General features: G+C 46.5%; 1 protein-coding gene across 5 annotated transcripts in view; it reads right to left on the reverse strand.

Annotated features, from left to right (window-relative positions):
* Nucleotides 1-22,121, reverse strand: part of LOC129025077 (cAMP-dependent protein kinase catalytic subunit PRKX-like) — a 306,342-nt gene that overhangs the window by 108,161 nt on the left and 176,060 nt on the right. For all 5 annotated transcript variants that reach the window (XM_063660078.1, XM_063660080.1, XM_063660076.1 and 2 more), the window contains one exon: nucleotides 9,118-9,286. In XM_063660078.1, the coding sequence (XP_063516148.1) occupies nucleotides 9,118-9,286 (169 nt within the window). The remainder of the gene's footprint in view (nucleotides 1-9,117; nucleotides 9,287-22,121) is intronic.

The following is a 22,121-nucleotide window of genomic DNA, read 5'->3' on the forward strand; positions in this document are numbered from 1 at the left end:
AGACTCCATCTCAAAAAAATAATAATAATAAATTAAAACAATGTATTCAAGCAGCTGAAAGCAGGCACTGGAACAGATATTTGCCGAACCTTCTTCACAGCAGCATTATTCACTACAGCCAAGAGGTGGAAGGCACCCCAGTGTCCATGCATGAATGAATGGATGAACACAACACGCTGTATCCTCTATACGATGGAATATTACTCAGGCTTAGAAAGGAGGGAAATTCCTTTCTACAGGATGGGGGAATCTGAAGGATATTACAGTAACTGAAAGAAGCCAGTCACAAAAGGACAAATGCCGTATGATTCTGCCTACATAAGGTTCCTAGAATCACCAAATTCATAGAGCAGACAGTACGAGGGAGGTTGCCAGGGCAGGGCTGGAGGGAGGGGCAATAGGGCGTGTTTCATGAGGACAGGTTTCAGTTGGGGAAGATGAAAAGGAGTTTTGGAGATGGATGGCGATGGGGATGGGGATGGGGATGGGGTGGCGGTTGCACAGAAACATGAATGTGCTCCATGCCACTAAACTGTGTTTTGTTTTTTTTTGTTTTTTGGTTTTTTTTTGAGACAGAGTCTTACTCTGTTGCCCAGGATAGAGTGCAGCGACACAATCTCAGCTCACTGCAATCTCCACCTCCCGGGTTGAAGTGATCCTCCGGCTTCAGCCTCCCGAGTAGTGAACTGTACTTTTTTTTTTTTTTTTTTTTTTGAGATGGAGTCTCGCTCTGTTACCCAGGCTGGAGTGCAGTGGCGCAATCTTGGCTAACTGCAAACTCTGCCTCCCGGGTTCATGCCATTCTCCTGCCTCAGCCTCCCAAGTAGCTGAGGACTACAGGCACCCGCCACCATGCCCAGCTAATTTTTTTGTATTTTCAGTAGAGACGGGGTTTCACCGTGTTAGCCAGGATGGTCTCGATCTCCCGACCTCGTGATCCGCCCGCCTCGGCCTCCCAAAGTGCTGGGATTACAGGCGTGAGCCACCGTGCCCAGCCGTGAACTGTACATTTTAAAAATGGTTAAAATGAGGCCGGGCATGGACGCTCATGCCTGTAATCTCAGCACTTTGAGAGGCCAAGGCAGGAGGATTAAGTGAGGTCGGGAGTTTGAGAACAGCCTGGGCAACAAAGCAAGATCACATGTTTGCCAAAAATTAAAATATTAACTGGGCATGGTAGCATGTGCCTATAGTCCCAGCTCAACTTGAGAGCCTGAGGTAAGAGGACTGCTTGAGCCTGGTAGTTGGAGATCAGCCTGTGCAACACAGCAAGACCCTGTCTCTACCAAAAATTAAAAAATTAGCCAGGCGCGGTAGTGCGCACCTGTAGTCCCAGCTACTTGGGAGGCTGAGGCAGGAGAATCACCTGAGCCCAGGAGGTTGAGGCTGCAGTGGGCCATGATTGCACCAGTACACTGCAGCCTGGGCAACAGAGCAAGACCTCATTTATTTAAAAAAAAAAAAAAAAAAAAAAGGAAGTTAAAATAGTAAACTGTTATGTGATATGTTAACAAAATAAAAAAATTAAATTTTAAAGAATGTTTTCCAGCACAGAGAGCAATCTATGAATCTATGAATGGGGGGAAGTCAACATGAAGAAAGAGTCAATGTCGTCAACAACGACTGAGACAAGGGAGGTTTCCAAGTCCCCTCCCCCTCCTCTCCACTGACCTCAGCTGAGCAGCTCTGTCCTCATCTTTAGCTGACAGCAGCACTTTTCCATCCGCGAAGCTGATCCGCTGTCTTTTATTTGCAGGGTCTGCGGGGATGGCTTCTCCTCTAAGGGATTTTTTTGCTTTTGTTTTTGTTTTTATGAAGAGGCAAATCAGCCTCATTAATTTGGAGACGGCTTACCGTAGAAGTTGGTCCTCCTCTCTCCAGAGGCTGCCATAAAGCTGGGCTTTTGTGGTGAGAAGAAGAAAATGAGCCATTGTCATCCCATCTCCTCCAACATCTCTCTATGCCACGCGAGGCTCCAGAACGGCTCTACTTTCCTACCTGGCTGCACTGCAACTAGCCCTTAACCAAGGTGACCTAGCAGCCCTCGGTGGCTCCATCCACCTGTAGCTTCCTCCCTCCAAGGACCCTGCCTCAGGCTCTCTTCTGAGACAGTTGCTGCAGATGTTTTGCCCTCGAAGTTTCCCAAATCGGAATGCACTCTCTCTCCTTGGATTTCCTCACTGTCCAGCAGCCCAAATGCACAGCTGAGCCACAGCCAGTCCTTCCTCATACCCCAGTCCCCATGGCAGTCTCCTACACATCTGAGCTCACTGCATTCCTGTGTCCACCTCCTGGCTGAACTCAGATTTGAGTTTCTCCCCCATGTCCCTCCTGCCCCCGTAGCGACCCATGGCTTCCGTGTCACTCCCTGTCTAGAATGATTTTCCACCACCCACCCCTTTCAGCCAATAAACCCCTACTCCTCCTGCAAAATTCTCCTTAGGTGTCCACTGCATCTTCACCCCCTACCTCTCGCCCTCCAAAGCTGTTAAGGCCCCTTTTCCACGTGTCGCTAGGACTCTTCTCACCCTATGCAGTTCTCCTTAGACCAAGGCACCGGAAGGCTTGGCATCAAACAGAAAACTCTGTCCAGAAGACACTACAATTGCATTCTCTTGCAAGAATTTAAACCTCCCTTTTCATACTTCAGAAAAAGGGAATAAAGGTAAAAAATAATAAAAAAGAAAAATATAGATAATAAAATAAGCCTCCCTTTTGGAAGCATCTGTTTTGCCACAAATACTAAACATGCAATGTATCATTTTTTGGACAAAGAAGAGGAAGAGAAGACCCAGGAGCTGCCTGCCTTCACTCTGGTCTCTGTGCTTTGCAGGCAGTGATGACAGAGCAAGAAGCGCTATTTCTAGATTTTTGCTTTTAAAATTCAAATAGAGAGCAAAATAAATAAAGAAAGAAAAGGAGAGAACATGGTGTTCTTCCTGAACTCTCAGGAAAACAAAGGAATGATTTGACTCCTACCCACAACAAGTACCAATGACAATGCGGCCCACACTCAAGTCTGCAGACTTTAAAAAAAGATGTTTCCAAGAGATGCATCCACTCTCCCCGAAGAAGAGGTTCTGGCATGAACTCCTCTCCATGGAGAAACAAGCGGTCATCCAGGAACTACAAGGATGTGGCCCGGAGTGCAGAGACCTCTTGCCTTCCAAGTTCTGTAGAAGAAAGCTGGCTAAGCCCTGCAACCACAGACCAAACCCACTGGCTTGGCTCGGCTGCTGTGCCATAGATAATACGGCACTGGAACCACTGTTTGGCCCATAAGCCAATCAATCACGACAGAAGAGTGGGGCTACAGGCTCAGGGGCTGGGGCAGAAAAGGGAGAAAGGGACTCCACACGCACAGGTAGTTATCTGTCTGTGCATCCGCTACAGTGGGTGTCAACGGGGCTGATTCTGCTCCCCGCAATAAACACTGGACAATGTCTGGAGATATCTTTGGCTGTCACACTGGAGTGGGGGTGCTAGAGGCATCTGGTCGGTGGAGCCCAGAGACACTGCTCAGCACCCTACAGTGCACAGGGCGGTCCCACCACAGAGAATCCTCCAGCCCCAAATGTCAGCAGTGCTGAGGTTGAGAAACTCTACTAATACGTTCCATCATCAGTCTATCAATCAATCACCTATCTATCTCAATATCTATCAACCATCTACCATCTATAGCTACCAGCTATCTATCAATCAGCTATCATCTATAGCTATCATCTATCAATCACTTATCTCAATATCTATCAACCACCTATCGTCTATAGCTATCATCTACCTCAATATCTGTTATCTATCAAATATCTGTCTCAGTGTTGATCTCTATCCATCCATCCATCCATCCATCCATCCATCCATCCATCCATCCATCCATCAACTATCTGTCACAGTGGTTCACAACTGGGGATAACTTTTTGTCCCCCCATAGGGGGAACTTTGCAGTATCTAGAGACATCTTTAGATACTTGTCACAGATGGGATGGGTGCTCTTGGCATCTACTGGGTAGAGTCCAGGGACGCTGCTCAACACCCTACAGTGTACAGGATGCCCCACCACAGAGTCCTCCATGATCCCGCTCTGTGTGTCAGCACTGCTGAGGTTGAGAAACTCTCTTTTAGCATGACAGCTCTGCCTATATGCAATCGGTCATTAATCTATCAATCAATCACCTACCCACCTCAATATCATCTATCATCTATAGCTGTATATATTAGTATCTATTATCTATCAGCTATCTTAATATCATCTATTAGCTGCCCATCATCTATCTCGTCACCTATCAATCACCCATCATTTACACCTATCTTAATATCTATTATCTATCACCTATCCATCTCAACATATACCTACCTGTCGTATCTATCATCTCTCTCTGTCGGTCATCTGTCTATCACAGTGGTTCACTAGTGGAGAAAACTTTGCCCTCCTTCCCTGAAGGAACACTTGGTTATGTATGGAGACATTTCTGCTTTTCATAACTGAGGTTGCTGCTCCTGGCCCCTGGTGGGTGGAGCCCAGGGACACTCCCCAACACCCTGAAGTGTGCAGGACAGCCCCACCCCAGAGACTCCTCCAGCTGTAAATGTGAGGCACCTCCGCTGAAAGTCCTTCTTTTATACCTTCATCAAGAAGTCCAAGGCCTAAAACTGCCAGTATGGGAAGCAGATGTTGAGCAAGGCAACTTACATTTAGAAGAGAAGCTGCACAGCTGGGAGGATGAAATTCATTCTTCACAGAGGATCTAGGATTCTCCTCTAAGACATGCTCCTCAGCATGCAACGTTGGACACCCTCCAGCATCTTATCCATGGGGCTGGCCAGACCCGGCGTGCTCTCTCATGTTATGTACAGGGAATGCCAAGTGTCTGAATGCACTGGATCAACTTTAATCCAGTTCTTAAAGCCACTTGGTCCCTAAAGTGTTAATGCACAGAAAAAGCAAAATGCTATAGCAGGTTATCATAATACTGCAGGGCACTGAAAGATCAATTCTCAGCAAGTCACTAAGGAGGTCTCATGGGCTAAGTTACATCATCCCCTCCAAGTCCACATTGTTTTTCGGATTCTTTTTTGAGACAGGGTCTTGCTCTGTCCCCCAGGCTGAAGTGCAGCGGCACAATCTCGGCTCACTGCAATCTCCGCCTCCCAGGCTCAAGTGATCCCCCCACCTCAGCCTCCTGAGTAGCAGGGACTACAGGCACCCCCACCACACCCAGCTAATTTTTGTACTTTTTGTAGAGACAGGGTCTTGCCATGTTGCCCAGGCTGGTCTCAAACTCCTGGGCACAAGGGACACTCCCACCTCAGCTTCCTAAAATGCTGGGATTATAAGTGTGAGTCAACATGCCCAAGTGGCGAACTCATTTTCTGTCATTTTTGGGGAAAAGTCACCTGTACATTGCTATCACCATTAAGTTTTTAAAGGCTCATTGTTGACAATCACTTCCCTAGATCCAAAACTTTTCACGAGAGCTGTGGACTTCAGGGCCTGCCTTGTTTTCTGCACTATTTCAAAATCAAAGAAATGTATTTATTTATTTATTTTTATTTTTTATTTATTTATTTTTTTTTGAGACAAAGTCTTGCTCTGTCACCCAGGCTGGAGTGCAGTGGCATGATCTTGGCTCACTGCAAGCTCTGCCTCCCAGGCTCAAGAGATTCTAGTGCCCCAGCCTCCCAAGTAGCTGGGTTACAGACGTGTGCCACCACGCCCAGCTAATTTTTGTATTTTTAGTAGAGACAGGGTTTCCCCATATTGGCCAGGCTAGAATTTTCTTTTTAATTTTTTTTCGTAAGAGACGAGATCTCACTATGTTGCCCAGGCTGGTCCGGAACTCCTGGTCTCAAGTGATCCTCCTGCCTTGGCCTCCAAAAACGCAGGGATTACAGGTGTGAGCCACTGAGCTCGGCCCCAAATCAGAGAATTCTGAAATGAGCTCCTGCCATGTTTTCCCAAAACACTGAATAAAATCCTCCCGAGAATAATATCAAAAGTGGCCTTAAATTCCGTGTAGACTTTAAATGATGAGGAAAAATTCATGCTTTCTGGCAACACCACCAGGCAGACCTGACACACAAATAACAGCTCACACTCAACTGTAACCAGCACTCGGAGGAGCCGGTGAGCTGTACGGGCAAAGGACAACCCATGAAGCATCCACAATGTCCTCTTCAAAAGCTGTCATGGTGCAGAGAATCTTCACTCCTTAAAAGTTAGAAATAGGCCAGGCACGGTGGCTCGCATCTGTAATCTCAGCATGTTGGGAGGCCGAGGTGGGAAGATCATTTGAGCCCAGGAGTTTGAGACCAGCCTGGGCAGCAAAGCGAGATCCCATCGCTACAGAAAATTTTAAAATGAGGTAGGTGTGGTGGTGCACACCTGTAATCCCAGCATGCCAGGAGGCCAAGGCAAGTGGATTGCTTGCAGCCTAAAGTTCAAGACCAGCCTGGGCAACATAGCAAGACCCTGTTCATAGAAAAAAAACAAAAACATTATCTTCACCAAAGCGGTTGTGAAAAATATATACATATGTTTTTTAAAAATTAAAAATAAATAAAAACATTAGCAGGGTGTAGTGGTGGGTGCCTGCAGTCCCGGCTACTCTGGCGGCTGAGGCAGGAGGATGGCTTAAGCCTGGGAGGTTGGGGCTGCAGTGAGCCGCGATTGTGCCGCTGCACTCCAAGATGGGCCACAGAGCAAAACCCGTCTCTAAATGTAAATCTATATATATACTTTTTCATATAAAAGATAAAAATAAACCAACACAGGTAACGTTGAATAGAATTTCTAAAGTCTCTAGAGCTTTATATAAGACTTAAGAAATATAAACAACTTTGTTCCTTAATTGAAAGCAGGGAATATCAAAATCAGAATCCATGTCCCTGCAGGAATCCACCTTATCTGCCAAGGAAAACAGTCTTGAGCTATCCTGCCTTGAAGAAAGGAGAACTATCTAACTAAAGCTCTGTTCTGCAAGCTCCTCCCTATTTTTCAACTTGCGGGAGCTCAAGAATTCCATCCTGGGGAATTCTGTCACTTGTATACTCCAGCCATTCCCATGGCCATGCGGTTCTTCTGTGGGAGTTTAGATTTCTGAACTGTAGAGTACTCAGGAGCCCATCGTCTCAGCTGCTCTCCTGCTCCAGGAGGCGCAGGGGGTGTGTGTGAGTTCCTCAGGGCTATCATTAACAAAGTACCACAAACTGGGGGTTGGGGTGGGGGGACGCGGCAGACAACAGACATGCATTCTCAGTCCAGGTGCAGCGGCTGACACCTGCAATCCCAGCACTTTGGGAGGCTGAGGCCGGAGGATTGCTTCAGGCCAGGAGTTTGAGACCAGCCTGGGCAACACAGCGAGACCTCATCCTACAAAAACTTTTAAAAGTTAGTCAGGCATGGTGGCATATACCTGTAGTCTCGGCTAGTTGGGAGGCGGTAGAGGCTGCAGTGGGCCATGATTGTGCCACTGAATTCCAGCCTGGGCAAGAAGGAGTGAGACCCTGTCAAGAAAGAAAGAGAAATGAAGAAAGGAAGAAAGGAAGGGAGGAAGGGAGCCACCACGCCCATCCTCTGCATATGATTTTGTTCGGAGCTCAGGCAGCATTGGGTCTAGAGGAGAAGGCAGGTGCACTTGTTCCAGTACACACGAGGTGCTTCAAGAACATGATGGGAGGCACCCTGTGTCCCGGGGACAGCAGGTGAATGAGGGAAAACAGGTAGGTGTTTCTCAGATGGGGGAGGTGAAGGACAATGATGAGAGCAAAGAAGGAGGCCTGTCAAAGAAGGGTGGCCTGGGAGAAGCCCCGGAATGAGCGTGTGAACAGCACCTTCTACCTTCTCCTGTAGGGAGGTGGTGGCAGGAGGCCAGTCCACGAGGATACTGGTAGGAGGATGCTGCATTGCTGGGGCTTTATATGGGATACTTTAGGAGTTCCCTGAGGATGAAAGGAGAGAGGCAGGTCATTGCAGAGGTACCTGGGAGGACCAGTGAGGCTATAAAGTGAGGAATGTCTTCAAGGGGAGCAAGGCTGGGAGAGAAAGACCAGGTAGGAGGGAAGCCAGTACAGAAAATCAGGGCAGAGAGATGGGACCCAGATAAAGCAGAAGATGGATAGGCGGACAGGAGAGGTGTGCTAGCAAGACGGCGGATGGAAGACGTGGGAATTGGATGGAAGGCACCCATGGAGGGGAAGTAGAGACACGCAGGACATCCTCGTCTAAGGCACCTGGGTGGAAATGGAATTACCCTGCTGGAATGGTCTGAGTATCTCGTGTCCTCCCAAATCCCTGTGTTGGATCCTCACCCCCAAGGTGATGGGGTTAGGTGGTGTGTCCTCTGGGAGGTCATGAGGGTGGAGTCTCATGAATGGGATGAGTGCCCTTATAAAAGGGACCCCAGAGAGATCCCTCGCCCCTTCCACCATGTGAGGACACAGTGAAAAGGTGCCATCTATGAATCAGGAAGCAGGTCCTCACCAGACACTGAATCCGCCATGTCTTGATCTCGGACTTTCCAGCCTCCAGAACCATGAGGCAAATGTCTGTCGTTTGTAAATTACCGAGTCTAAGATCCTTTGTTATAGCAGCCTGAATGGACTAACACACCTACCCTAGGACATAAGACTGTTGTGTACCATCAGCTGGAAGTGTGTGGGCTGCATCTAAATGGGATATCTCTCATCCACAGTCAACCAGAAACCCAACGAAACCTGAAGCCCAGCCCCGTCCACGTGACTGTGGTCCCTTAAAAACCAACTTAACCAGTTCTGCCGAGAGCTATAGATGCAGAACCCAAGGAGGTGAGGAGACAAAGATTCCTGCATCCTTTTCCAGGCAGAGATACTTGACTCACCCAGGAGAGGAGCAAGGGGCCTTGGGCATGGACTTCCAAACACACAGCATTTCTTTTTGGACCTGGTCAGCCATGGAGGTCAGGAGCCCTGGAGGTATTCCAGCTCTAAGATCAGAGGCTGATAAGACCTGACAGGTGGAGACTGCCGTGGCCTAAGGCTTTGCACGCACGCCATGGTCTCGGCCCACCCAGCTTCTTATAAGAAGAGACACACAGGGGTCTAGGGAGAGTGCGTGGGGAGAGGCCTCAGGAGGCGACTCACAGCCTGATCAGGAACGGGTGGCTGACTTCCTTCAGGACAGACTTCTCATTGTGTACGTGCTGCTCCTGCTTCAGGCGGATGACGTCGGGAATGCTCATCACCTTGAGGGCGAAGAAATGCTTGGCTGTCTTCTCCTTCACCAGATGCACCCGCCCAAACGTCCCAGTGCCTGGAGAGAGAACAGATCGACAGAGGCCATTAAGTCTCCTGACAAAGGGAAAAACCACCGCAGCCAAGCAATCAGTGGGGGGTTGCACCAGGACGGCAAACACAGACCCCAAATGAAACTTTCAGAGACTTAGTGTCACGGCACACGTGGGCTGATGGCATTTAGTGAGAGGCGCTTACCTGGAATTTTCCACTGAATACAGAAATTGCAGAGAGAGAAAGAGGGAGAGAGAGGGAGACAGACAGAGCCATCTGCCTCTGAGTGGTTCCTCAATTTGGGGATAAACTGGTCATAATTTCTGCAGATCAGTCTTTGCACACAGCACACCCACACGCCCCACACACCCACATGGAGAAGCATTAGAGTAATAGTAAATGTATTTATATAACATGCCTTTTTCTCTTCAGGCTCTCTGGTTTTATCAGAAATACAGACAGGGTGTAAAACACACAGCCCTCCTCAACACGGCTGTTTCCTTAACGCACATTAAGGCTTGCTCAAAGTACGGAGTCCATATTCTACAATCTGGCGTGGGTCGGGATGAAGTGCTATATAGGTGCCCACAAACAGAAAAAAAACAACAACGACAACTGCAACCACTACAAATATAAAAGAAAACCAATAGCTCTACTGTATTCTGCTGGGACATTTTCAATCCAAACACTCTCTTCTCCTCCTTCCCCTCCTCCATCTCTTCCTTCTCTTTTTTCTCTTCCTCAATCTTCTCCTTCTCTTTCACCTCTTCCTTCTCCTCTATTTCCTTTTCTTTTCCACTTCTTCCGCCTCCTCCATCTCCTCCTCCTCTCCCTCCTCTTCCTCCCACTGGGGTGCATCTAAATGAAGAAATCTAATAGTCAATGAGATATAAAAGAAAATCAAAATCTCTAAACAAGCTTTGCTTGTTCCTCCTCCTCCTTTCTCCTCCTCCTTCTCCTCTTCTTCCTCTTCATCCTCCTCCTCTTCCTGTAACACACTGATCCTACAAGGTGTGCACGTGTTCACGCACATGTTGAAATATTCTTCACGTAGCATAAATGTTCTTGGGTTAATGGAACGAATAGTGCAGTGGCGCCATCACAGCTCACTGTAGCCTCTACCTCCTGGGCTCAAGCAATCTTTCCGCCTCAGCCTACCCGGTTAATTTTTGTACTTTTTGTAGAGAGGAGGTCACACTACGTTGCTCAGGCTAGCCTTGAACTCCTGGGCTCAAGCGATCCTCCTGCTTTGGCCTCCCAAAGTGCTGGGACTACAGGCATGAGCCAGTGCAACTGATGCAGGATTTCTAGAGTATCCCTAAATTGCCTTTGATCTACCTTGATCCCAGCGTCAGCAGCCCCTTACTGACATGCAAGTCATTACTCAGCAATATTTTTAAACAACCCATTCACAGCTGCAGACAGAGATGAGCAACTAAAACAAAACCGCCCTCCCGTATTATGTGATCACATCCACCCCAAACAGCAGAGGAGGCTTCTCAGAAACTGACATTCAGAGAAAGGATGGTTTGGAAGTGTATCCTTCTGAGGAACCAACATCTGTTGACGAGCAAATCTCACTAATCAATATTGATCCATTTACCTATCCATTCATTTGCTGATACTCCCGTGCCTGCTTTATGCTAGATTGCAAAACCCAAGAGAACCAGGATCTTCCAGACACCTGCACTCCCATGTTTATGGCAGCACTATTCACAACAGCCAAGACATGGAAACAACCTCAGTGTCCGTCCAAGGGCAAATGGATAAAGAAAACATGGTACATATACACGATGGAATACCATTCAGCCCTAAAAAAAGAAGGAAACTCTGTCATTTGCAGCAACATGGATGGAATTAGAGGCTATTATGTTCAGTGAAATAAGCTAGGCACAGAAAAACAAATATTAAATATCGCATGATCTCACTTATACAAGGAATCTGACATGATTTGGCTGTGCCCCCACCCAAGTCTAATCTTGAATTGTGGCTCCCATAATCCCCACGTGTTGTGGGAGAGACTGGGTGGGAGGTAACTGAATCATGGGGGTGGGTTTTTACCATGCTGTTCTTGTGATAGTGAATAAGTCTCACGAGATCAGATGTTTTAATAAATGGGAGTTTCCCTGCTCGCGCTCTCTTCTTGCCTGCTGCCGTGTAAGACGTGACTTTGCTCCTCCTTTTACCTTCCGCCATGACTGTCAGAACCTCCGCAGCCATGTGGAACTGTGAGTCCATTAAACCTCTTTCCTTTATAAATTAACCAATCTCAGGTATGTCTTTATTAGCAGCATGAGAATGGACTAATGCAGAATCTACAATAGTCAAACTCATAGAAGCAGAGAGTAGAGAGGTAGTTATCAGAGGATAGGGCTTGAGGGGGAAGGGGAAATATATTGGTCAAAGGATACAAAGTTTTAGTTGAACAAGATAAATAAACCATGGAGATCTACCATACACCTAGTTCATATAGTTAACAATACTGAACTGATTTATGAAATTTTATATATAAATATCTCACATACACAATAGTGAAATTGTATATATGAAAATTTGCTTAGAGGGTACATCACATTATATTGTTTTGTTTTGTTTTGTTTTTTTGAGACAGGGTCTCTCTCTGTTGCCCAGGCTGAAGTGCAATGGCACAATCAATAGCTCATTGCAGCCTTGACCTGCCAGGCTCAAGTGATCCTCCCACCTCAGCCCAAATAGTTGGGACTACAGGCGTGCACCACCAAGGGCGGATAATTTTTTAAATTGTGACTGGGTATTTTTGACTGGTTTGAGAAGAAAAAAAAAAGACCACAACCATACAATGGATTTCCTTCCAAGAGTCTGGAATGCCATTGATTGCACATGGTAACATGAAAAGAAAAAGTTGTACTTAAGCTACCAATTTTACTTAGAGTATTTGCTGTAAACTAAAATCCCTATGTTGTAAAACATATAAGCTAATGAATGATGAATTTACTAGCTTATAGGGCAGACTGGGAAGGGAGGAGGAGAAGTAACCTTTGCTTTTTAAGTGAAGTTTCCGATAACGAATATTTTATTATGGCAGAAATAGAAAGTGAACTACAAGATAAAGAAAAAGTGTAAGAAGTAAACAATGTCAATAGCTGACAGTTGTTAAATATTTCTTTAAAAAAAAGAAGTAAACAAATAATGAAATAGTAACACATTTTTAAAGTATATTCTCTTAGTTAATTTGGAAATAAAATAGGTTTTATTACAGTACAACATGGTGTGGACAAAATTAGGTGGAATCAGGTCAAAGACAGGAAGTGGGAAAAGGGCTTTGAGGACTGTGAACTGATACAGTTTAGGTGTTTGACTATGGCCACTGATGTTTCAATTGGATAAAACACAATTAGGAATCAGGAACATTGGCATCCAACCCAAGCTTTGCCTGGGATCAGACCTACGGAATGGGCAACAGAGTAACCTTTTAGTCTCCTGTTGCTCTTCTTTCCAACAGAACATACAGATTACTGGGAAACATTAAATTCTTGTCACACCCTAAAATTCTAATAATGCAATGAATATGGTCCTTGACTTTTCTTCCTCTATCTGGTTCCTTCCTCCTTATTTATCTTTCTCTATCACCCACTCCAAGGAACCCATTCATTACTTGGCTGTGTTTACTGCATAACATTCTGTCTTCTTAGTACTTGTATTTGACCCTCAACAGAGAGAATTCTCCGTGCCTAGGTTAAGAACAGCTATGACTCAACAGATTTTTTACACTTCTGTGACTTCCTTAAAGCTTTCTCTGAGCTGTGTGCGTTATAAACATACAGAACTCAAAACACGTTATTTATGCACTACAGCGGATCTTTGCGCTACCCTGGGAGATACGGTCAGTCCCGCCGCAATCAGATTGCAGAAGTATGTCAGTAAACAACCTTATTCAGAGCAGACAGAAGTGGCATGCTGTAATGTTTAAGGTTTATCACCTTAAGTGCACAGAAGACAAAGGCAACATTTAATGGTACTGGTAGATTTTCCCTGCTTGGTGTTGGGAGGCTCTCCAGTACACATTCCCCAGTTATCATTATCCCACTTGAGTAGAAAATGTCTATTTTTAGCCTTCTCTGCAGCTAAGGGTGGCCATCTGACCCAGCTTTGCCCAATAAGACATAAAAAAAAACAGTCTTTTCAAGTGTTTCTAGGCAGGTCAGATCTTTCCTTCTGATAAGGGAGATCTTGAAGGTTAAGTGGTCCATTCCCCACCCTAGAGATCCCCTCCATCTCTCTCCAAGCTAAGTAGTAGTGTTACGCACGAGGGAAATCTGATGTGGAGTTTATGTCTTTTCTTTTAACTTTAGATTCAGGGGGTCCATGTGCAGGTTCATTAGATGAGTATACTGCATGATGCTGAGGTTTTGGCTTCTAATGATCCCGTTGCCCAAGTAGTAAACAGTTTCCAATAGGAAGTTTTTCAGTCTTTTCCCCACTCCCTCCCTTCCCCTTTTTGGAATCCCCAGTGTTTATTGTTCCCATCTTTGTGTCCACGAAGTACTCAGTGTTTAGATCCCACTTATAAGTGAGAACATGCAATATCTGGCTCTCGATTTTTTGCATGAATTTGTTTACGATAGTAGCCTCCAGCTGCATCCACGTTGCTGCAAAGGACACGATTCTGCTCTTCTGCATGGCTGCAATGTGGAGATTAAAGTCAAAGCTTTAAGGGGAAAGCTTAAGTATGGGTTCTACAATCCCTTACCTACAGTGGCTAAAGCTAAAGGTTCTGAATACTCAAAGTGTCTTCATCAACACACCTGGCCGCAAAACTGGACCTTGCCTAACGTGAGACTGTTCAGGCTTGATCCTCCTTGGGGTGAATATCTACCTATTTCGCTACAGAAATATTCTTGTCTTGATAACAACATCCAGCCCAGACTCTGCTGAGGGTGTTGTATAATTAAAAAGGACATGCACCCATTCTCATCCCAAATTTAGAAAAATCCCCAAATTCTCAAATATACCTGATCTATACATTTCAGAGACTTAGAAGGACCATGGCAATCTCGGGAAGGTGTGGCTACTTTTAAGGTGGGCACACCCTTTTTATAGCAGGTGCAATACAGTGGGCTTTTCCTCCAACATTCAAAGAGTTGTTTCTCCAGCCAAGTGCCAGACGAGGAAGGTGGATCAGATTTATGGGCCATTCTGTGTGTGCAATTCTGATCTGTAAACATTAATGCGGGGTGGACTCAGGTCTCCTCTCTCCCACTGGAGAACCTCCTGCTTTTTGAAAGCCTCTGACAGTGTGGCCACTCTCTCTGCATTCATTCCCTCATCCATCTATCCCTCCTCCCCTACCCCATCCATTCTTCCCAAGCCCTTGTGTCCAACTCACACACAAACACATCCTGGCCTGTTGTTGTTGTTGTTGTTGTTGTTGTTACAGAGTCTCACTCTGTCGCCCAGGCTGGAGTGCAGTGGCGCAATCTCAGTTCACTGCAACCTCTGCCTCCTGGGTTCAAGTGGTTCTCCTGCCTCAGCCTCCAAAGTAGCTGGGATTACCGGTGCCCGCCACCCTGCCTGGCTAATTTTTGTATTTTTAGTAGTGACAGGGTTTCACCATGTTGGCCAGGCTGGTCTCAAACTCCTGACCTCAAGTGATCCACCCACCTCGGCCTTCCAAAGTGCTAGAAGTACAGGCATGAGCCACGGCACCTGGCCACATCCCAGCTTTCTGTCTGGAGGGATGGGAAGAAGGAGAGAGACGACCTCCACACTCCCAATAACGAGCGAACATCATCAACTTCAACTTTCCCAGAAAAATGCCATGGGCATCTTCTGAGCTCCATCCAAATAGAGGCATGTGTAACTGTAAACATACACATACACATTACGGTCACCAAAAAATGAGAACCTTTATCCCGAATGTTTAGACAACTCAGCAGAACTAAAATATCAGGTGAGTCACCATGACCATGGAAAATGCTGAAAGGTTCCCTTGTTAGTGAAGACTCACAACTGGCGGCTGGGGGTGCTGGGGGAATCTACAGCCAGGCACCGTAGCTCACAACTGTAATCCCAGCACTTTGGGAGGCCAAGGCAAGAGGATGTCTTCAGGCCAGGAGTTCTTGACCAGCTTGGGCAACACAGCGAGAGCCCCTTGTCTACAAAAACATAGAGATCTCATCCCTATTAAAAGAAATTAGCCAGGGGTCATGGTGCACTCCTGTAGTCCCAGCTACTGGGGAGGCTGAAGTGGGAGGACCCCTTGAGCCCAGGAGGTTGAGGCTGCAGTGAGCTATGGTTGCCACTGCACTGCAGTCTGGGCAACAGAGTGAAACCCTGTCTCCAAAAATAAATAAATAAAAGATAAATAAGGCCAGGCACAGTGGTGCACACCTGTAATCCCAGCACACTGGGAGGCTGAGGTCAGAGGACTGCTTAAGCCCAGGAATTCCCGACCAGCCTGGGCAACTTGGTGAGACCCCTATCTCTACAAAAAAATACAAAAATTAGCCAGGCATGGTAGTGTGCACCTGGAGTCCCAACTGCTCAAGAGGCCGAGGCAGGAGGATTGCTTGAGCCCAGGAGGTTGAGACCAGCCAGGGCAACATAGTGAGACCCTGCCTCTATTTAGAAAATAAATAGGCCGGGCACAGTAGCTCACGCCTGTAATCCCAGTGCTTTGGGAGGCCAACATGGGAGGATCGCTTGAGCCCAGGAGTTTGAGATCAGCCTGGGCAACACAGTGAGACCCCAGCCTCTATTAAAAATACAAAAAAATTAGCCAGGCATGGTGGCAGGTACCTGTAATCCCAGCTACTCCAAAGGCACGAGAATGTCTTGAACCAGGGAGCAGGAGGTTGCAGAGAGCTGAGATTGCACCATTGCACTGTGGCCTGGGCAACAGACGGAGATTTTGTCTCAAAAAAATAAATATATCTCTCTTGGTTCAAAAATCTAAAGAGAAATAAATAATTTTTTAAAGTGCAAAGTGAGGTATGAGAAAGAACAGAAAACACATTTCTCACTGTGAAAAGAGATGGCCTTTTCCTTTCTTCCTCAAGCCCAGCAAACCCTAAATCCCTCTTGCCTGTGACTTTGGAGGGAAGGAAGGAGGTGGCCAGCAGAGACAGAGGGAAGACAGCAGGCCACCGTGTTTATCATCACGAAGCCCATTCATACTAAAGAAGTGCCCAGAAAGAGGAGAAACACGGATTTAAGTTTCTTTTGGTTATATTTTTAAATTTTGCTAGAACTCAAAACACTTCAGGAGATCTGTATGGAATAAACACAGGGACCGTGACATGGAATTTCACACGGTCACAAAAGGGAAAAGAAACCAACCAACCCTGAGTACTTTCCCTTGGGGTCCATGGGTATATGGGATGGGGTCAGGAGGGTGACGGGAAAAAGACCGTCTCTCACTGCAGCACATTCCCAGGAGTAGATTCACGGATGATCTCAGACACTAACAGCCGACACCATCTGAGCCCAGTTCTTCCTCTGTGCTGCAAGAGCAACACCGCACAGCTAGCTTGGCCTTTCATAGGTCACCTAAATACAGCCAATCTCCCCTCTCCCAACTTTGTGTGCGTTGAATTGGGTGTCCTGGAAAAGCTACGTTGACGTCCTAATCCTTGGTACCTGTGAATGGGACCTTATTTGGAAATAGGGTCTTTGCAGATGTAATCAAGATATACACAAAGGCTGGGCACAGTGGCTCACCCCTGTAATCCCAGCACAGGAGTTTGAGACCCGCCTGGACAACACAGCAAGACCTCAGCTCCGCTTTTTTAAAAAATGAAATAAAAAAAAGATATACATTAAGGTGAGGTCATCCTGAAGGCGGTCCAATATGAGTGGTGAACTAATAAGGAGACACAGACACAGAGGAGAAGGCCACGTGGAGAAAGAGGCAGAGAGTACAGTGATGCGGCCACAAGCCTAGGGACACTTGGAGCCCCCAGGAGCTGGGAGAGGCAGGAAGGAGCTTCCCCTGGAGCCTCCAGAAAGAACTGGATACAACTGCAGTGGACTGAACTATGGTCTCCCAGAAAGATATGTCCATGTCCTGACCCACAGAACCTATAAATGAGACCTCATTTGGAAAAAGCGTCTTTGCAGATGTAATTAAGTTAAAGATCTCAAGGTAGGTGAGGTCATCTAAGATTGGAGTGGACCCTAAACACAATGACAGGTGTTCCTGTAAGAGAAGAAGAGAAGACACAGACACAGAGGAGAAGGCCACGTGGAGAAAGAGGCAGAGACTGTAGTGATGCGACCACAAGCCCAGGGACACTTGGAGCCCCCAGGAGCTGGGAGGGGCAGGAAGGAGCCTCCCCTAGAGCCTGCAGAGGGAGCGCAGCCCTGCCGCATCTGCACTTTAGATTTGTGGTCTCCAGGACTGTGAGACAATTAACTTCGGTTATTTTAAGGCACCCAGTCTGTGGTATCTGTTACCAAAGCAAATATACCCAGGGGGTACAAATTCAACCAAACAGTTCCAAATTTAGCCAAGTACATTCCCTAGCAATGCTGCGAGCTCAGAGTCAGAGGAATAACTCCACCGTCTCTGAGAACCTGAGAGAGGCTTCCAGGGTGGTCTGAACAGTGCAGACCTCAGCAAACAGCAGCATCCCAGGAAAGAGTGGGGCTAAGGAGCTACTAATCCCTATTCCTACAAAGGGAGCCTAGACATGTCTGAGCCTTCCCAGGCCAATCACTGAGGAATGTCCACGACGCACAGCTACCCCAAACATGGTAGAAGACAGAAGTCTTCAAAGGAGCCGAGATGAAAAACCAAGTTCCAATTGTAAACTAGGCTGGGCAGGGTGGCTCACGCTGGTAATTCCAGCACTTTGGGAGGCCGAGATGATGGGATCACTTGAGGCCAGGAGTTCAAGATCCATCAGAGCAACATAGCGAGATGCTAGCTATAAAAATAAAAATAAAAAATTACCCAGGTGTGATGGCGCACAGCCGTCGTCCCAGCTACTTCGGAGGCTGAGGTGGGAGGATTGCCTGAGTCTGGGAGGTCGAGGCTGCAGTGAGCTAAGATCGCATCACTGCACTCCAGCCTGGGCAACAGAGCAAGACCCTGTCTCAAAACAAACAACAACAACAACAAAAACAAATAGGAAACTAATGGCTGATATTTTAGTCATCTGTATATAAATCCCTTCATAATCTTTACCGAGGTAAGAACCATATTTTCATCCAAAAAAAACAAGGTAGTTGGCCAGGCACAGTGGCTCACACCTGTAATCCCAGCACTTTGGGAGGCCAAGGCAGGTGGATCACAAGGTCAGGAGTTCAAGATCAGCCTGACCAACATGGTGAAACCCCGTCTCTACTAAAAATACAAAAATTAGCTGGGTGGTAGTGGCGCGCTCCTGTAATCCCAGCTACTCAGGAGGCTGAGACAGGAGAATCGCTTGAACCCGGGAGGTGGAGGTTACAGTGAGCCAAGATTGCGCCACTGCACTCCAGCCTGGGCAACAGAGCGAGACTCTGTCTCAAAAAAACAAAAACAAACAAACAAAAAAAATAAGGTAGTTAAGCAAGAATTTGGTAGTAGTCGTCACTGGGAGAGATTACTTTCTGGGTCTCAATCTTTCCCTCTATCAAGTGTTGGTTATTTCTTTTCATCAGTACAAATATTCTGAGGTGCATAAAGATCTGACTTAAGCTTCATCTCATTCAGCTTCTGCAGTATTCGCTACTCTCTGTTGAAAAAAAAAATCTAGTGGCTAAAAGTAAATGAAAAAAAGTACCTATTAATTATACTCTGACCTCGGTTCATCCTGGGAAAGGGTTTCAGGGCTCATAATTCTGGCAGACTTCTATGTAAATAAAGTACTTTGCTCAAACTACTGTAATAACATAACACAGACTGGGGGACTTAAAGAGAACTTTCTTCTCTCACAGTCCTGGAGGCTGGAAGTCGGAGACCCAGGTGTGGGCAGGGCTGGTTCCTCCTGAAGCCTCTCTCCTGGGCTTGTCGATGCCATCTTCTCCCTCTGTCCTCACAGGGTCGTCCTCTGTGTGTGTCTGTGTCCTCATCTCTGTTTTTATTTATTTTTTATTTATTTCTACTTTGTGAGATGGAGTCCTGCTCTGTGGCCCAGACTGGAGTGTAGTGGCACGATCACAGCTCACTGCAACCTCCACCTCCTGGGTTCAAGCGAACCTCTGGCCTCAGCCTCCCAAGTAGCTGGGATTACAAGCATGCGCCACCACAGCCAGCTAATTTTTGTATTTTTAGTAGAGATGGGGTTTACCCATGTTGGCCAGGCTGGTCTCAAACTCCTGACCTCAAGTGATTCGCCTGCCTCAGCCTCTCAAAGTGCTGGGATTACAGACATGAGCCACAACGCCTGGCCTAAAATAATTCTTACATACACATTTTCCATCTTGGGTCCTTCCTGGGAATAAACCCATCTGAACAGGGCACCTGTTCCTTCCTTCAGCCCTTCCCTCCTTCTTTCATCTGTTTCCTTCCTTCTTTCCTCTCATTCCTTCTTTCCATCCTTCCTTTCTCCTTTTTTCCTTCCTCTTCTTTCCATCCTCCTTTCTCCCTTCCTTCCTTTCTCCCTTTTTCCTTCCTCTTCATTCCTTCCTCCTTTCTCCCTTCCTTCCCTCTCCTTTCCTTCCTTTCTCCCTACTTTCTTCCTTCCCTCCTTCTCTCTTTCTCTCCTTCCTACTTTTTTCCTTCCTCAGCCATCTCACTACTAAGCCTCATTCAAGAGGCGTCATCCCATCACGGTTAAAAGCTGTGTGACCTTGACAAGCCTCCTAACCTCTCTAAAATTCATCTACAAAATAGGGACCATAATCTTTACCCCCACTGGGTTTAAGTGAAATAACACACAGAAAGCACGTCACACAGAATAATAAACGTAGTAAATGAACGCACCTGTAAGTGTGAAAACATTCAAACATAGGCTTCCCAAATGTCCCACGTGGCGGTGGTTACCCAGCCCTATCCATTTGGCAAGGACTCCTCCCAGTGTGCACTTAAAATGGGTGATTTTGTTGTATGTACACCTGAATAACACTGACCCGCCTCCCCCAAGATAGGCTAAGAGGAATTTTAAAAAAAAGAAAAAGTAAGCAAAACCAGGCTCGGTGGCACATGTCTGTAATCCCAGCACTTTGGGAGGCCAAGGCAGGTGGATCACTGGAGCCCAGGCGTTCAAGACCAGCCCGGGCAACATGGCGAAACCCCGTCTCTACAAAAAATTTTAAAATTAGCTGGGCATGGTGGTGCACATCTGTGGTCCCAGCTACGCAGGAGGCTGAGCAGGGAGGATCTCTTGAGCCCAGGAGGTAGAGGCTACAATGAGTGCCATGACTGCACCACTGCACTCCAGCCTGGGAGGCAGAGCAAGACCCCCTCTCAACGACAACAACAAAAGGTAAGCTTCATAGAAGCAGAGCTGGTGTGTGTTTCTTCTTATTCTGAGTGGCACTGAATACAGACATTCATGAGGACCTGTGGGCTGAACAGCACAGCTCACCTTCCAGAATCAAGGATCTCACACCAGTAAGTGGGGGCTGGGAGCAAAATCTCCTGCCACAGGGCAATGGATAACAAGAGGAGTTTGCACTCCCAACTCAGCTCCTTTATTCCAAAAGTCTGATATGTCCAAAACATAAGTCTTAAGATGTCCATTGAAGACACGTAGGCAGGTTCCATCTGTACCAGGTCTGGGAAACAATGTCTCTACTTATGATCCCAGAATGAAAGCTGATGATATATATATATATATTTTTTTGGAGATGGGGTCTCACTCTGTTGCCCAGGCTGGTCTTGAACTCCTAGCTTCAAGCAGTCTTCCACCTCAGCGTCCCAAAGGGCCAGAATTGCAAGTGTGAGCCACTACATCTGGCCTTGAACATACTTACTGTGTTTTACATCTTTTTTTTTTTTTGAGACAGAGTCTCATTCTGTCACCCAGGCTGGAGTGCAGTGGCGCGATCTCAGCTCACTGCAACCTCCGCCTCCTGGGTTCAAGCGATTTTTCTGCCTCAGCCTCCAGAGTAGCTGGGATTACAGGTGCCTGCCACTATGCCCGACTAATTTTTGTAGTTTTAGTAGACACGGGGTTTCACCATGTTGGCTAGGCTGATCTCCAACTCCTGACCTCAGGTGATCCGCCCACCTCGCCTCCCAAAATGCTGGGATCACAGGCGTGAGCCAACACGCAGACCAAATCTATTTTTTAATTATGGTAAAATACACACAACATAAAATTTACCATCTTAATTAACCATTTTGAAGTGTACAGATTAACGGTGTTAACTACATTCACAATGTCATCCAACCAACACCACCAACCATCTCCACTTGGACTTACTTTTATTTATTTATTTTTAATTAATTAATTAATTTAAGAGACAGGTCTCACTCTGTCCCGCAGGCTAGAGTGCAGTGATGCAATCTCGGCTCACTGCAGCATAAACTCCTGGGCTCAAACCATCAGCCCACCTCAGCCTCCCAAGTAGCTGGTACTACAGGCATGCACCACCATGTCTGGCTCATTTTGTTTTTGAGATCTCACTTTTTCGCCCAGGCTGGTCTCAAAGTCAAGGGATCCTCCCACCTCAGCCTCCCAAAGTGCTAGAATTACAGGCATGAGCCACTGCGCCCAGACTTAACTTACTTTTAATGGGAAAAGTCACATGCAGGTCCTCAGTAAGCATATTAACTTAGCCAATAATAAGGTAACATAATGAGAAATCATGCGGGTGGGACAGCAAATGGCTGATGTCAAAGTAACTTGGATAACAAAAATCACTAATTTTTTAGATGTTTTGAGGATTATACACCTAAGAGGTAAGTCCCTTAATAAATTGTAAATGCCAGTCAACTATAAGAATTCCTA

Source organism: Pongo pygmaeus, chromosome X, assembly GCF_028885625.2.
Source record: "Pongo pygmaeus isolate AG05252 chromosome X, NHGRI_mPonPyg2-v2.0_pri, whole genome shotgun sequence".
In the NCBI taxonomy this organism is placed as follows: Eukaryota; Metazoa; Chordata; class Mammalia; order Primates; family Hominidae; genus Pongo; species Pongo pygmaeus.